At 41.0% G+C, this 16,220-nt stretch overlaps 1 protein-coding gene across 1 annotated transcript in view; it reads left to right on the forward strand.

Annotated features, from left to right (window-relative positions):
* The first annotated feature begins 2,878 nt into the window (after window positions 1-2,878).
* Window positions 2,879-16,220, forward strand: part of RAB8B (RAB8B, member RAS oncogene family) — a 64,659-nt gene continuing 51,317 nt past the window's right edge. The window contains exon 1 of the mRNA XM_090270727.1: window positions 2,879-3,076. Coding sequence (XP_090126853.1) covers window positions 2,953-3,076 — 124 coding nt within the window. The 5' untranslated portion in view covers window positions 2,879-2,952. The remainder of the gene's footprint in view (window positions 3,077-16,220) is intronic.

Here is a 16,220-nt window from a genome sequence, read left to right on the forward strand (position 1 = left end):
ACCTCACACCAGACAGAGTCCTTTCAGCATCATTAGAAAATTCACAGGGAAGAACTCAAATGGACCCATCCTGGTCATATGTCCACTTCTGTGGCTGTAGAAGTAAAGTACCACGATTCACAGTCACCAGAGTGGGAGGAACAGCTTCCCAAAAACAGGAAGAAAGAGCACTGGCCTGACAAAAACCAGAAGGTAAACTCCTTGGATTCTAGATTTCTGTATATCAAGCTGCCAAGTACAAATCTTCAATAAACATTTTCAGGGCCAAATTGAATGTGTTGGTCTGCCTCGTGTTCTGCAGTGATGTAGCATTTCAAGGGTGGGTTTGGGTAACTAGCAAAAGACAAGTGATGTGATTTCCTTTAAAAAGGGATCTATAGATGCCACTTGGAGAAAGTGGTAACCAGCAACCTGTTACCTGTGGTACTCTCAGAGCTACAAATATATTGTCCAGTCGTGTCAGCAAAATGCCTTGATTCAATAATACTGTTACTACCACCAAAATCTCATCTCTAAGTAACATATTATTATACAAAATATGGAAATTAATCATGCATAAAAGAAAAAATGGGATTCTTCTTGAAGTAATGTCAATATATCAAAATGCTTGAATGGTTCAACAGTGGCACACAGACTTACCTGTTAGAAAGTCCCAATGTTATATATACTTGGCATAGAAAAAAACTGGGGAAGTGAAAATAAAACAGAATTTAAAAAATTTCCCATCAGTTAACAATTCCCCTAAGGAAATTTAGGGACTTTAAAATTCCTAACTATAATTTTTCCTCTCAACTTAAGTTTTTTACCATATCAGCATGTTCTTATTCACATAAAAAGAGAATGCCAACAGTTGCATGCAGATAGTGGGACTAAAAGTTACTTTAATCAGCACACATTTTATAAAAGAAAGAACATCTACTGGTCTTTGCAGATTTGTTTTTTCTTCTTTTCCAGAATGAAGATGAAGGTGTAGAACTGAGCTGTCCACACTTGTTCAGCCTTGGCTGAGGCCAAGTTCACAGACTTGCCCAAGAACTGGCTGGGGCAAGGAGGCTTACCCTGTGCCAGAGGGCAGAATCCCTCCTCATTAGGTGGCAGAAAACTATGACTTTGATCTCCTTAGACCTTTGTTCCCATCAAGTGGGCTCTAGGAATTAGACATTAGATTAGCAGCAACCCTCTGGGTAGTATATGATCAAAAAGTGTGAATTAATGATACATTTTATCTGCTTTCCACATAAAAGGTGAAGGCCAATACTAGGGCAAACTGAATCTTCTTCCACACCAAGACTAAGAATATAGTATCACTGTCATGGTACATGAAGTCACAAAGCACTTAAGATGTGGTTTACAAAAGCCTGCTGTCTTAACTAACTATCCAAGTTTTTTTCCTTATTACACTAATGGTTGAGTCCAGTGGTTCCCTTAATAACCTCCTCTAACCTACTGCAAGGTGTTTCCTTAGATCTAAGGTGAATGCCTAGGCCAACGGTTCTCAATTATTTTGGCCTCAGGACCCCTTTATCCTCTTAAAAATTATTGACGATCCTAAAGAGCTTTTGTCCATGCGGATCGTATCTGTTGGTATTTGACATACTAGAATTAAAACTGAGAAGGGAGAAGAAGAGGTGAGAGACAGGGAGCCTTAACCGGGTGGAGCTTCTGGTCCCAGACTTCCTTAGCTATTTACTTGTCCTTTGGCTTTACCTGAGCCAGTGACCACTCCTTTCAGAGAGCTTGAGCTGGTTGGGTTTCTGTCACTAGTGAATGAAAGAGGCCTGAACAGTAGTTCATCCACAAAAACAAAGAATAGTCTAAGAAATAAAGGATTAAATTGGGAATTTTCTTCCCTTCATTTGTTATCCATTGAGAGCCTGCCTTTGAGGGCTGAAGAAGGTAACCATCACCACTAACATTTCTACAATCCTTTGTGAATTTCAAAGTGCTTTCACATTCAGTATCTCATTTAATTTTTCCTACAATCCTATGAAACAGCTTGTTTATATCCATTTTACAGATGAGAAAACAGCTGCAGTGGAGCCTGCCTGTGTGCAGTTTAGCAACTAAGCGAAGACAAAATTCAACCCATAGTCTCTAGATTCCCATGGTTATATATAATTCCTGCTTCACATGATGCTTGCAGTTTTTAAGGGCACAGACATGTAGCACACCCACAATATTTTCAATTCCAATATTTTTTAAAAATCCATCCTCTAGCGGGGCCAGGGGAGTGGTCTGCAGAGCAGATCCTCTAAAATATCCATCGTATGTGACTCTGGTCTGAAGAAGAGAACATGAGTGTGGTTCAAGTTAGAAAGGCAATCATTCTTTTATAGCTCTGTAACTGAAGGGCTGCTGGAGAGGGCTTTGAGGTGGTGCAGGGCAGGAACTAGAGGAGAAGGTTTATAATGCACTGCAGATAATCTACAGGCTGCGCCACTTCAGAGATTTGGAAAGAAAGCATTTCAGCCTTGGGTCCTGGCGGAAGAGATGCAGGAACCGCGGGACTCAGATTCCGAGGTCCTGTGTTTGAAAGACGCCGGCACACAAAGAAATGACGAAGTTAAGTACCCGCAGCGCGACGCGCAGAGTTGGAAACCCGACCTTCTTTCCTAGCTTGGATGGAAACGCCTAGTCCATCCGCCCACCCCACCCAGAGCGGATCTTCTTTTATACTCTGGGGCAGCCTATACAGCTAGCGCCAGGCACGCCCGAAGCTCCTCGAAGGAACTCCAAGTCCCATGAAGCCCTGGGGGCGCGGGGCGGTGATGACAAAACCTCCGCGGATTGGCCAAGTGGGGCGGGGCGCGCAGGCCGTCTCCGAGAGAAGGGGCGGGGCTAGAGGCGGGGCTAGCAGTAGCGGCTGGGCGGGCACGCCCCCTCGCCGCGGCCCCCTCCCCGCCTCGCTCAGCCGCAGCTCTTGCTCCCCGGTCAGAGGGCCGGAGCGAGAAGATGGCGAAGACGTACGATTATCTGTTCAAGCTGCTGCTGATCGGCGACTCGGGGGTGGGCAAGACCTGCCTCCTTTTCCGCTTTTCCGAGGACGCCTTCAACACCACCTTCATCTCCACCATCGGTGAGGGAGGGGCCACGGCCAGGGACGGGGAGTGAGAAATAGGGTGCGAGGGGGCCTGAGCGAGGGGGCGGGGGAGGGGCTTGGGGCCCCAGGGATGGGACCCCGGGGACTACGGGACGACGAGGGCAGCGGGAGAGGGAAAAGGCGTGAGGGAGAGGGGCGGGCGGAGATGTGAGGGGGCAAAGGACGGGGAAGGGGAACCAGAGGAACAAGGACTAGGGGTACTGGGGAAACGAGAGGGTTGGGGGGGGGTGACAGGAAAGGATCTTAGAGGGACAAAGTGTGTGTGGAGGGAAGCACAAGAAATCTCATGGAGAGAGAGAGAAAGGCACATTGGGTGTAAAATGGATTAAAAGACAGGAAAGAGGAAGGAAATGTGAAGAGGGAAATGAAGGGTCGGGGGAATGGGAGGGATGTGAAGTAAAGGAACAGAGGACACAAGGGACAAGAATGGTGAGAATCCAGCAATGGGGAGGGCAGTCGGGAATAAGGGATCGGGAGGCGAGAGAGGAGCACAAGAGGTCTGGACAGAGATGTCATGGTAGGGGGCGGAAGAGAAGTGTAGGGACGAGAAGAGTTCAGGGGGCCAGAGGGTACAACGAGGATACTTGGTGGAGAAAGTAAAGGAGAACTGGGTGTGAGGACAAAAACGAAAAAGGAAGCAGGCTCTAACAGTAGAGGGGTTGAGCAGCGGAGACAGAGAAGGTGGGAAAAGGCGAGGAAATGGAAAGCAGTACTTTCTTCAGTAACTGGGTGCACTGTTACCATTTTTCTCTCCTTCCTTCCTTTTTGGATCAAGTGCAAGAAAAAGAGAAAAAGTGACTAACGATAGGATGATGTATGTCTATGGAGCATTAAGTCGTTCTGTGAGTGTTGAGTGTTAAGAGAACTGGTGACTTTGGGGAATGGCGTGATCAGGAAAATAGGACTCCTTTACTACCATCTCCTGCAGAGCAGCACTTCTCAATTTTTAAAATTCTTGGGCTTGAACGTTTAGTAACTTCTCAGCCGAGGAGTGTGCCTGCCTCCCTGTATATTTTCCTTTGGTTTTAATTATTAGTTGCTCAATGAATCCCAACATACAGTACTTTTCAGTTGATTCAGTGTTTTCTGATCTTGGCTGGGAGCTGTCCTCTTACTTTTGTACTGGAAAACTTTGTGTAGGTAACACTTTTTCTTGCTATAAACTGAAGAGGGAATCAAAGTTGGTTTTCAGCTGCCTGTATAACTCCATTTTCCTTGTTAAATAGCTGCAGTTAATTAAGTACCTTAAGGATCTTGGCTTTTAGTTGTCTAGGTGATGTTTCTGGCTTCTACGAGTAGCTCACTTAAGCATCTTCCAAATTATTTGTGCAGCCTATTTCACCATTAATTTTGGGGATTATTATAGGGAGCTAGTGCTATGGTCGTAAGTGTATTTGATTATTTGTATGTTTTAAGGATAATTTATCATTTAAAAAAATAAGTATTTGGTTATAGAGTGGTTTTCAAATCAAGTACTAGGAAAAGCTGTGGTGTTGGTTTGTTCTGGCCTGTTTCTTATGGACTGAGTGGTCTGAAACCTCCCAGGTGTTAATGGTGTCTGGGTTTAGCGAAGTTTGAGCTGCAAGTTCTTGGCAGGCAGTCTTGAGTGGGACTTTTTCTTTCCTGAGGAGGCAGATTTTAAATGCCATGTCTCAAGTATATTTCTGAGAGATTTGGTTGGAGCTGTTACAGCAACTAAAGGGTGTTGGCTTTGATACTGGTACTAGTTTCAAAACCCTGAGTAATCCTTTTACCTTTTTTTTTTTTTTTTTTTTTTAAATTTATTGGTTTAGAAAGTGAAGGGAGAAGGAGAGAGAGAGAGCAAATTGATTGATTTGTTGTTCCACCCATTTGGGCATTCATTGGTTGATTCCTGTATGTGCTCTGACTGGGATGGAACCCGTAACCTTGGCGTATGGCAACAGTGCTCTAACCAACTGAACTGCCCGGCCAGGGCCCCTTTTATATTGTTGAATGCGTGCTGCAGTCCAGTTGGTAAAGGGCGATTTCTGACAACTTGAGTGGGCAGTCTTTTGTCCATTCTGTGTGTGACCCTCCCAGAAGCATTCTCCCACTTCGCAAGTGAGGGAGTCTCACAGATGCTGTTTCTGTTAAGCTCCTTGGATGACCTTTGCTTGTTTGTAATACTTTTATTAGTGTTCCCATTTTTACCTTAATTTTTGTCCCACATTTCCTATAAGGGTATCTACTTCCATTTACAATAGTAGCTTTTTAAAAATTACTTTTCATTTTGTAGGATTAGAATCTTGTGTGGACTTTTTTTTATTTGAAATTCCATTCAGTGGAGGGCTGTAGCTATTAAGACATGAAAAACTGTCCTGAAACTGTTTAGAACAGGTGGTGGACAGTTATATGAGGTGAATCTCATAAATAATCATAGTCTTTGTATTTCCTGTGGGGTGGATGTGGTAAAAAGAGGCTGTGAGCTGTGTCTTCGGTTGACATGGAGGAAGGGGAAATCTTCCCTGCCTCTTATTTAGCCTCAGAGCCTCGACAGGAAGTGGTAGCACACTGCCTTCAAACAGTAGAAGAATTTATATGCCTGAAACCCAATGCTTTGCAGTTGGAATTAAGTTAGGAAACTAAAGTGAGTGTTAATACCATCCTAGTAAACATTTCCACACACTTTCCACTGACTGCAAATGTAGACCTGAAGTGTCTATACCTGGAGCAGCAACATCCCATCCCATCCCCAGGTGACCTGAAGTTGTTGAGGTGAGAGTTGGTGGTCCATCTTCTGCCAGTCATAATTTCTTGAAGCACTTAGGTGTGTAAGTTCCTGGGTTACTATGACTGGATTTTGACAAGGTCTGCCACAGCACTGCTGACAAAACTTGATAAGGTTCTACGTCACAGGAGAGATCCATTTCTTAACGTCTGGGAGTGTGTGTGTGTGTGTGTGTGTGTGTGTGTGTGTGTGTGTGTGTGTGTTTTGGTAGATATGTGTACTCTGTGCCTGCTTCTTTTCATGAGGGTACATTTTAAGACTTACTTTCGGTTGTCAAACTTTAAGTAGTTTTAAAAAGAGCATCTTGCCATCTTTAGACAGTTTTAATAGGGCTTCTGACCTGGCGAAAGGAAGGAGACCGCTAGTTATTTTCATTACAGATACAGTTGTCTCACAGATACTTTCTTCTTACTTCTCTAAGGTTCTGCTGTCTTCTCGGCTTTCCTGGCTCCCCTCATTTCCTTTTTGCTCTTTGGGTGGTAGAGGGTACATTTTCTTTCAACTGACTTATTGGGTATCTTCCAGTATATCAGTCAGATAATATTTGTCAACTATTGAAGGGATGTTTTATCCATTTGAAATTATGGGCCCAGTGCTTAGGAAAAACTGGCCTTTCAGTTCAAGTATTACTATTTGAGAACTGAAAAAAGTTTTCTGATTGGCTTTCCCAAGCCCTTTACATAATTATAATTAATGTTTAATTAACTGTCTATAAAATGTAACATTAAGACAAGTAGGAAACGGCTATACAGTTAGCTAGGCAGTATATTTCCTATGGGATGTGGGTGCATTTTAGTATTGATATTAGGGCGTGTTGACATCTTGGAAAGGCCTACACTGAATAAGGTGCTGGTAGAAGAAGAGGAAAAGCAGGTCCTTTCTTCTAACAGGACAATCTTAGCTTCTTCCTTTTGCTGTCTTTCCCCTGCCCTGCCCCGCCCCCACCCCGGCTTCCTGTTGGGGTATTTCCTGAGTGGTTTCATTTTAGTATAGTCATAGTTTGACAGAAAGAGACTTCGAGATTATCTACTTTACGCTCCTACCCTAATTTTATAAATAAGAAAACTAAGGTTAAGTTGACATTGTCAAGATCACATAGCTGGTTGTAGGAGAGCCTCCAGTGAACCCCAAATCCAAGTATGTGTCACTTTTCACAGTCAAGTTGCTGCTGTTTCTGATCAGTATGACCATCTCCGTAAATTTGTCACCACTTTTTCTAGGAAGGAATTAGATTTTGCACATATGCTTTTATGTGGAGAAAGTTAAATGCTCCCACTTTGATAAGCCAAATCTGTTCAGGGAAATAGTTAATGCTCATGCAATGATTCAGAGTGCTATAGGAGTTGGTACAGGGATAGCTCTGCTGTCCTTTGCCCTTTCTGTGTCTATAGTTTCAGGTCAGGAGATGAAAGGGCAGGCTGTCATTAAAAGTCCTTCCGTGTGCAAAATAACTAATGAAATCATATTGATAGTGCTGTGCTTGTTACTGCTGCAGCCTCATTGCACCAGAGCACTTTTAGATGTCTTATTCTGTAACATTGCATTTGTTTTCCCTTGGATTCTTTTCTCACAATTGGGGGTTGACAAACTGTTACCCACAGGCCAAATGTGGCCTGCAGCCTGTTTTTTGCAGTCACAAGCTAAGAATGGCTTTTACATATTTTAAGGGTTATTAAAAAATCAAACAACAAAGAATATGCAACAGAGACCATATGTGTCCCACAAAGCTTAAAAATATTTACTGTTTTTTTATAGAAAAAGTTTGCTGACCCCAGCTTAAAATTAAAAACTCTTTTTTGTTGGTAGCAATTCAAAGCTTAAAAAAAAAAGACTTACTGACTAAAAAACAAACTTTGTCATGTTTACATTTTTATCCAAGATGATATCAACATTTGGCTGAGTGTAATCCAGATATGTAGAGCAAGTTGATTTTAATTTTCATAGTTGTTTTTATTCGTTCATCCTTTCAAACAAAAATATGCGTGGAACATTAAACTTCAAATTGAGCATTTTGTACATAAAGCCTATTTTAATGTCATTGTGTTCTTTCAAAGTTGTCAGCCTTTCTAAGTGATAGCTTTGAAATAACACTATCTCAGAAAAAGTAGAATTTAATACTTGATAATAAAGGGTTAAACTCATATCCTCAGTTCATATTCCAGCAAATGAAAAAAAGCTGCCCAACAAATTAAGGAGGGGAGTGGGGAAACTGAGTTTTGAATACAGACATCAGTATGTCTTAAACGTAAGTGTATTTTAATAAAGAGCTTGGGCCAGTTGTTCTGCATGGCAGCAAATCAGGGAGGAGATTCTTTTGGCAACAGCACCAAGATTGTTTGGATCCACTGTGAAGAGCTGGAGGGAAATAGGTTTGCATATTGTCTTGGAGGGAATAAGTCTAGTCTTCGAAGACAAGGAAAAATTTAGCAGTTGGTTTTTGAATTGAATCTGATAACTGAGTCTGAAGAGAACCATGAAATCAGAAGTGGATGATCAGGATGCTGCTGGCATGGCCTGAAGCTGGTTCTGCTTTAGGTCTGACTGTCTGCACGCACAGCCATCCTGGCGACCAGCTCTCTTGTGTGTGTTAGAATTACTACTTGGAAAATTTTTGCAGGGAAGAATATTTTATAGCGGGAAGGGAAGAACATTGGAGTGGGGTTGGGAAAGTAGATTTAGGTTATTAGCAATAATATTGTGGAACATCACATAATGTGAAGCTTCTGATGGTGTAAGTAGCCAGTGAAGTGGACTTGTTCATGCTTGGTGTTAGCGTGGTGCCCTAAGGAGAGCAGTGGGTCTGGACTCAGATCTGGATTCATGTCCTGGCATCTGCCTTTCCTAGTTTTCTGGCCTTTAGTGAGTCAGTTGCCCTTCTCAGGCCTGTTTTTTCATCCATTATTTAGTGTAATAATATGGCACCAATTTTTCAGGATTGCTGTGAATTCCCTAGGGCAGGAATCAAGTCTTATTTACCTTTAAATCTTCAAGACCTATATTAAATGAGCGCTCAGTTGGATGAATGAATGGCTAGATGATGAATTGTGAAAGCACTATATAAGTTGTAAAGCATTGCTTGGATTTTAGGTATTACCTTTCATAGTATTAGAGATGATTAGATGAAATCTGAGATGAGATTAAAAGTGCTTAATATGAATTCTTTTTACAAGAATGGTATTTGCCCCAGTATAAAATGCTGTATATCTTTCTATGATCAGTTTTAAAGGGATGTTTTAAAATATGCGAGTTATTTCACTTATTTTTCAGACTCCATAATAAGCATTTTAACACCATGCTTCCGAACCCCCCACTAATATAAATACCAAAGAGAAAGTGAGTGAAATCACTGGATTTGCTTTTGAAGAGCCATTTCAGCTTTGTCTCTGCCCATTAGATTCAAACAATGCAACAGATGCCTGTTAACAGTTTTGTGCCCAGTTTTAATTAGCAGATGGAGCTGTGTTTGTGTCTGTGTTCTGCCCAGCACTCATTTGAGTGATGGGGTAGCGAGTGGATTGGAACTCCATGTTTGTGTTGAATAAAGCCAAATTCTATTTTTAGAACGATGAATATAAACCTTTATTATATAGAACCATTTGCATGTCTCACTGGAATAGCATAGTGTCTGGAGTAAAACTAGTGTTTGCAGTTATGTTCTCTGCTCTTGTTACAGGAAAAAGAAATACCGTTTTTTAGTTTAAATGCAGGTTTTACTGTATCTCAAAACTATCAGGAACTGACTTTCTTTGAAGATCCATTTCAATATTTTGGCATAGTATGTTGAGGAATATGCAAAGCCTGGATGAAATAGGCTTTAGCATGAATGCCGATACTGACAGATTGGTAGGGACCACCTGGAATGACGTGTTGTATAGAATTCTGAGGTCCTATCTGAGCACAGCAGTCTTAAGGGCTGCCATGGATTCCTGGTGCCTGCCATGGCAATTGAGGGAGGGAGTGGATGGCAGCGTCATACACACACGCTATCTGTTTTCTAAAGTGAAGAGATATCTATCCAATGCGTTATGTCTAAATTTTAGTATTAGAAATACTATTGGTGAATGATTATTGGATAGATTGTATATGGAGGTGTGTCCTTTTCTCCTTTTTTTTTTTAAACTGAACATAGGAAAGTCCCCAAATTTGTGTTTTGGAACTTTTCTAATTTTGACTTGAATTAATAAGAACCTTAAAGGAAGTGGATGCCTGATTGTAGAAGAAATAAGCCTGCTTTCTGTTTTATTTATTTATTTATTTTGTTACTTAGTTACTGAGGACTTCCTTTGGGAAGCCACATCGAGTGATGGAAACAGTTTGGAAAGTCTCTGCAGCAGCCCTGTTACTTGGTTGTGATGAAGTATTTTCTTGCTGTCCAACCTGTAGCTTCAGCATCAATTTAACTAGGAATTTAGTATTTATCTGTTGCCGAACCTTTGTATATGAACTTTAATTCTTGGTTCCCGGGAGAAAACACTGAAACCCTGCATGTCCCTTATGTTCATCAAATTTAGTCTTGTCATCGCTGAGATAGACTGGATGGCAGTGCTACGTGCAGTCCCATGACAACATTGCAGGATTTCAAAGCAAAAGCTATGTTAAGTTGGAATCTCACCTTATCATGATGCAAACCAACCACAAAGCAGTTAAGCAATGTGTGGTGCTGCACAGCTTTCTGCTGGCAGAGCTTGGACTGACGTGGCTTCCCCCACATCACATTATAATTTTGCCTGTTTTGGCAAAGCACCTGGCAATAACTATTTTAACAACTCATAGATATTTTCCTGATGTACAAAGTAGAAGAACAATCTCTAAAATATGTGAAGAGGTTTTCTCATAAATTGAGGTGATCTATTTAAAAGCTGAATTTTAAGAGTTTGTTTCTTAGGTCCCTAGGCAATATTTGTTTATCTGAAATAGGTATTGAAAAATATTCTGATGTCATACACACTGACAAGAAAAACAAAATCTGAGATGTTCTTAAATTACAGTGGACCGTAGAGTGAGAGAAAGACCAAGCAGTTAGGCTGTTAATAGCCAGCTAACCAGACTGTTCTCGTTCCTGAATGTATGTTGGAACTTTGAATTAACTTCCAGGTGGCTGTTATCTAAGAGGATAGCCAGGTGCCATCAAATCCTTGGAGCCTTCGCATCTTGTTTACACATGAACTTTTCAGACTGTTACCCATAACCAGTCTAAAGGAGCAAACACTTCTTCCTTGTGGACTGCACCTGTCCCAGAATTAGCCACAGTTTATCTTCTCCACCCCCCTTTATCTATTATAGTCAGTGTAAATTCTTCAAAACAACAGACATCTTTCTTACCCCTACTTTATGTGTGTATTAAAAGGCTGGCCAGCTCCTGGGTGGCAGACATGTCTCTTTCACCTGGTGCTACTGCTAGACTTCATGCCCTAGGACCTGGTCCCTTTCTTTTTTTTCTTTTTCCTTACTAGCAATTGCTCAGTAAACCCTTTCTTTGAAAAAGATTTGCAGCCATGGAAGTTAAAATTTTTAACAACAAAAATACACAAAATCCATTACAAATAAAAAGAGTGTATGTTGTGAGATATCAGTGAGTAATCCTACTGTAATTTGTTTGTTGCTTATGAATTTGGAGTAGTTATTTATGGTTTTCAATAAGGAATATTTAACAATTTTTTCTTCTTAAGACCTTTGAATAAAATCTTAAGATGGCATAAGAAACAATTCTTTATTGAGACTTAACTTCTATTTTTGGAATGACCCAGACAGACCGCTTTCTCATTTCACTCTCTTCATTAACACCTCACCTGTACCAGGATTTGGGGAGAGGAGATTGGAATGGAAGGAGAACAATGAAAGCAACATTCTCCTCTCCTCCCCTATCGCTTTCTTTGGCTACTTGTTCAGTCTCCTGCTTTTGTTAGCAGTTGGAGCAAACTGTTGGGTGTAGAAACTTCTGCCTAAAATAGTTTGAGAATTAATAATGATCTCTAACTGCATTGCTCTCTTATTGTTTAGAACTAGAACATTAAAAAATGGTGCTTGTCTCAGTCACTGGCATACTGTGGTGTCATACAGCGACATACAGATAAGGGTGTCATCTGCAAACCAAGTAATTTGAGTGAGTGCATTTCTTATTTTTGTGATTTGGTATTGTTTTGAAAATTTACAGCTCTTATAGAAGCCTGAAAAATTCATGGAGCAATCAAAATAATTTTTTTCACTTTCATAAAATTCCATTATAATTAAAAACATGCTTATGTAGTATAATCAGAGGTATGTCTGTCTGTCATGGCCCTTCAACATTATCTTGGATAAAGACCATTGCATTTTAAATTTATGTTGTGATCTCATTATAGGATTTAGCACATTTTTTATTCAAATTATCTCTTTATTATTGCAAAATGGAGTATACAGCACTCTGAAAAACAATTGGTGCATGTTTCCAATCAGTCACGGCACAAGTTCCTCCCAAGGACGTTAGACTAGACATGGTTTCTCCTCATGCAGACAAGTGCAGGCTTCGCTGGTCTTCAGAGTTCCTTCTGACTGCAGCATTCTTTGAATCTATGAAATCAAGTAGAATCTGTTAAAGAAAAAAGGATTTGTACTTCTCATTCTTCAGTTAATGATTATGGGCAAGGGTTCTTTTTGCAGGTGGACACTGGTGTTTTGATGACATGAAGACAGAAGAAAGAAGTAGTAGCCTTGGTTAATTCAGGCCCAACTTGTGTTAATCTTGTCAGTTAAACTTCTTGTAGTACTAAAGAAAAAGCTTAAAGTTTTCAAACCCTGCCCTTAAAAATGCCTTGATTTCAATAATAAAGCTAAATGCCACCAGAAAGATAACTATTTGAAAGTTGTAAAAATATTACTTCAAAGGAGATACACATAAAGTATTTTCAGATTATCTCATTTTCCTCATATAAATGTGGCAAAGTAGGTGAAAAATAACCTAAAATGATAGGAAACCTTTTGCTGCTTAGGTAAGCCGATGCTGAATTTCTGTTTGACAGGTGAGGGCCCTGTGGTTCAGAGGCCTGGAGAGTGCTCAGGGCCACACAGACTGGCCTTGAGCACTGGTTTTCTGAATTTAAGTCTCTTTTCTCTCATACTGCATATGCCTTCAGTTGTCTTGCTATGAGAAGACATTGATGGTATAGCATAAAGTCTGGAGGCAGTTGATATGTTGCGGGAGAAAAGTCAGACCAAACTAGGAAATGTAGGTCCAGGTACATCTTCACCCTTGATTAACCATCTGCTTTCGCCGAGTCTCTAATCCTCTCGTGGCCTTGGTTTAGTTTTGTTATTTTTCTTTGCATTTTTCTTTTTTAGCCTTGTTGTTTTAATCAGTAAGAAGGAGAAGCTGGAGGAAGGTGCTTCAGTGATTTGTTAGTTGGCTAACTGATTTGTTTGGTAGTTCAGTAAATTCACTTATTCAGTGAACAACATTATTAGTCCACAAAATTTTGAGAAGGACAAGAGTAACAAGTATCCAGGTAGTTTTAAAACAATGATGAAATGGCCACAGATGGATGAATACTTCTATTTATTGTTATGAAAGTACAGAGGAGAGGTAGAGGAAAACTTCTAGGAGGAAATGACACCTAAACTAAAATCAGAACCCGAAGGAGGTAACTGGATAAAATGGGGGAGCCTGAGGAGGGAGGGTTCTTCCCTGCAGCTGCCAGACAGCACAGCCTCCGGAGGAGCTCGGAGAAGTCGTGTTTGACTAGAGCCCCAAGTGAAGTGGGACATGCGACAAGCGTTAAAGTGGTGGAAGGGTAATAGAGGGCAGATTGTGAAGGGATTTTAAACCTGTTGGGGAGCCTGCACTTTTATCCTGAGAGCGCGGTCCACTGGGTGTTTTACACAGAGACCAGTTAGGAGACCAGCAGGCAATATCCGTTGCCCCTTCCCTTCACTGGGACCTGTACTGTTTATGAAGTACTTTCATTTACATCACAATTTAAACTGCTCAATAATCCAGTCCATCGACAGAGATTATCATCTCCATGTTCTAGACATGGAAGCTAAGGTTCTGAAAGGGTAATTGATTTGATCAATCAAGTAAATAGGTGGAGGAGCCATGACTGGAGCCTTGTGCTTCAGTTCTGGACCACAGTGTGTTCACAACAACCTGCTCCTCTCAAAATGGGTCCTGGAATTTTCCGTGGGACTCAGTGCGTTGGCACTTAGCCTGTAGTAGCAGTCACTTCCAGTGGTCTGTGAGAACTGTGTTAACTGTCCAGCAAACCCTTGAGAAGTGTGTTGAGTGGAGAGATGAAACCAGCCTGTTTCTGGACAGGGCTCAGAAGAGCTATTGCAAACATGCATCACATTGCCTGTTGGCTCTGGAAGGGCACTGGATTTGTGGTTTTGGGTTGTGTCCTGGCCTCTAACCCACTCCCTTAGGAAGCAATCAAATATATGCGCCACAGAATGTGGCCAGGAAGGAACAGTGTTTAATTATGAATCCAATGCTTTTTGTGTTAAGGAAACTAATTGTCAGAAATCTCAGCATTGCCTTCCCATATGGGGCCATGGGATTGTTAAACTTGTATGTTGTTGGCCTTAGATAGACTGTAACATTACTAGGAACAGCTACTATAATTGTGAGCTTCCCTCCTTTGACTGATTAGGTTTAAACCTCATGTTAGCCTGTCCTTTTTTTTTCAAAGTGAAATTGTCTCCACTGTGGGTTTTATTTGGAAAGCCCTGGTTGACAGAGTTTTCCTCAGAATCACAGTGCATTGCAGAGCAGACTAACACCTGACTTGTTTGCTAACCCTGAGTCTCCAGAATGGTGTGGTGAGCAGAAAGCAGAAAGGCCCAAGTAGCTAAATGTGATATAATAAAGTCCAATTCATGAACTTGCCTCAGAGGGGAGCCCCAGGATCCTCACTTTGCCATTGAATTCTTGATTTGTACAGTGGTCATTGGTTTCACTGAGCCCCTAAGAGATTAGAAGCAATGCTGAAGGCCTCTTAGAGGCAGGTCACCAACATCCTAGAGGAAAAAACGGCGATGTGGTACTCAGCAATGGCATTTGTTGTAAGACTTTGGAACTGTCTGGGCTTTCATTTCTTCATAAGCTAAAAGGGAGTGTTGTGCTAGATATACTCAGAAGTCCCTTCCAAAACACTGCTCCGAAATGATAGCCAATGGACTCCCTGACAAAATAGAAAAAGTAGAAATGAGAACTCAAAATAACTCTTTGTAAATAAAAGAACTTGGGCTTTTGAGACAGAAAGTCTCAAATTTGAATCTGATTCTGCTACTAATTTTTCGTATTGATAAGGGGAGGATAGTAACTCCCTTGCAGGATTTTTGTTTCATTTTATTTTTGAAGAGGAAATGAATTATTGTTTGTATACAGAGACATACACACAAAAAAGGCATTTGTGTGTGAACATGTGTGAGGGAAGGTCCTGGGGGCTTCGTTGTTATAACACTTGTTTTTAATGATAAGAGCTAACATTTATTGAATTCTTACTGTATACCAGGTACAGCTCTAGGCATTTTACATGAATTATCTTTTTTTTTTTTTTTTTTTTATGAACTGACTGTTTAATTCTCACAACAACCTCTTAGGTGTGTTCTGTTATTTCCATTTTCCACATGAGGTAATTGAGGCACAGAATGGTTGAATAACTTCTCAAGGTCACAGAGCTAGTAAGTAGTGGAATCAACTCAGATTTGAATGCAGGCAGTTTGGTTCCAGAGTATGTGTTTTGAACCACTGTGCCTTTCTGTCCCAAGTGAGTCAGAAATACTTCAACAAACAAAAAGGTGGGTTATCTTTAAGAAGGCCTTGTGCACTGCAAGTTTAACAATGGCACCACTCCTTACCAGCTGGGTGATGTCACTGATTCTTTTAACCTCCTTGGTCTCAGTCCCCTCTTCTGCAGAGGACTGTTGTGCAGCGGTTTAATGAAGTACCGTGATAAAGCATTTAGCACGGGTCTAGCACACAGGCTCAGTAACATTTGGTTACATAATAGGATGTGCTTCAGTTTTCTAGGAAATTAGTTCTTAAAATTTAGGACCACATGCGTTTTACAAAGCTAGAATGAGAAATATTTGTCTTTAAACTCATTCCCAGAGTGAAGGTGTTTGATTCTGGCCTCCCCTGGAGTGCGGAGGTGTCCCACAGCAGCAGTCCTTGACCTTGGGCCCAGAATGTCAGTGTAATGTAAAGAGCAAGTTCTTTTTACTCAGCCTTCCAGCTGCTGCAAACTCTGAGGGCATTTTGAATTCCTCCTTCAGGTGAAAAATAAAAACAAAAATGAAATCAGTGTAGAATGCCCTGTTTAAAAAGGACTGATGTTTCAATGAAGATATCCAGCTCAATGTCCTCTGTTAGGACCCTGAATTTTAAGTGCAGTG

Source organism: Furipterus horrens, unplaced genomic scaffold (assembly GCF_987537825.1).
Source record: "Furipterus horrens unplaced genomic scaffold, mFurHor1.1.pri manual_scaffold_3, whole genome shotgun sequence".
NCBI classification, from domain to species: Eukaryota; Metazoa; Chordata; class Mammalia; order Chiroptera; family Furipteridae; genus Furipterus; species Furipterus horrens.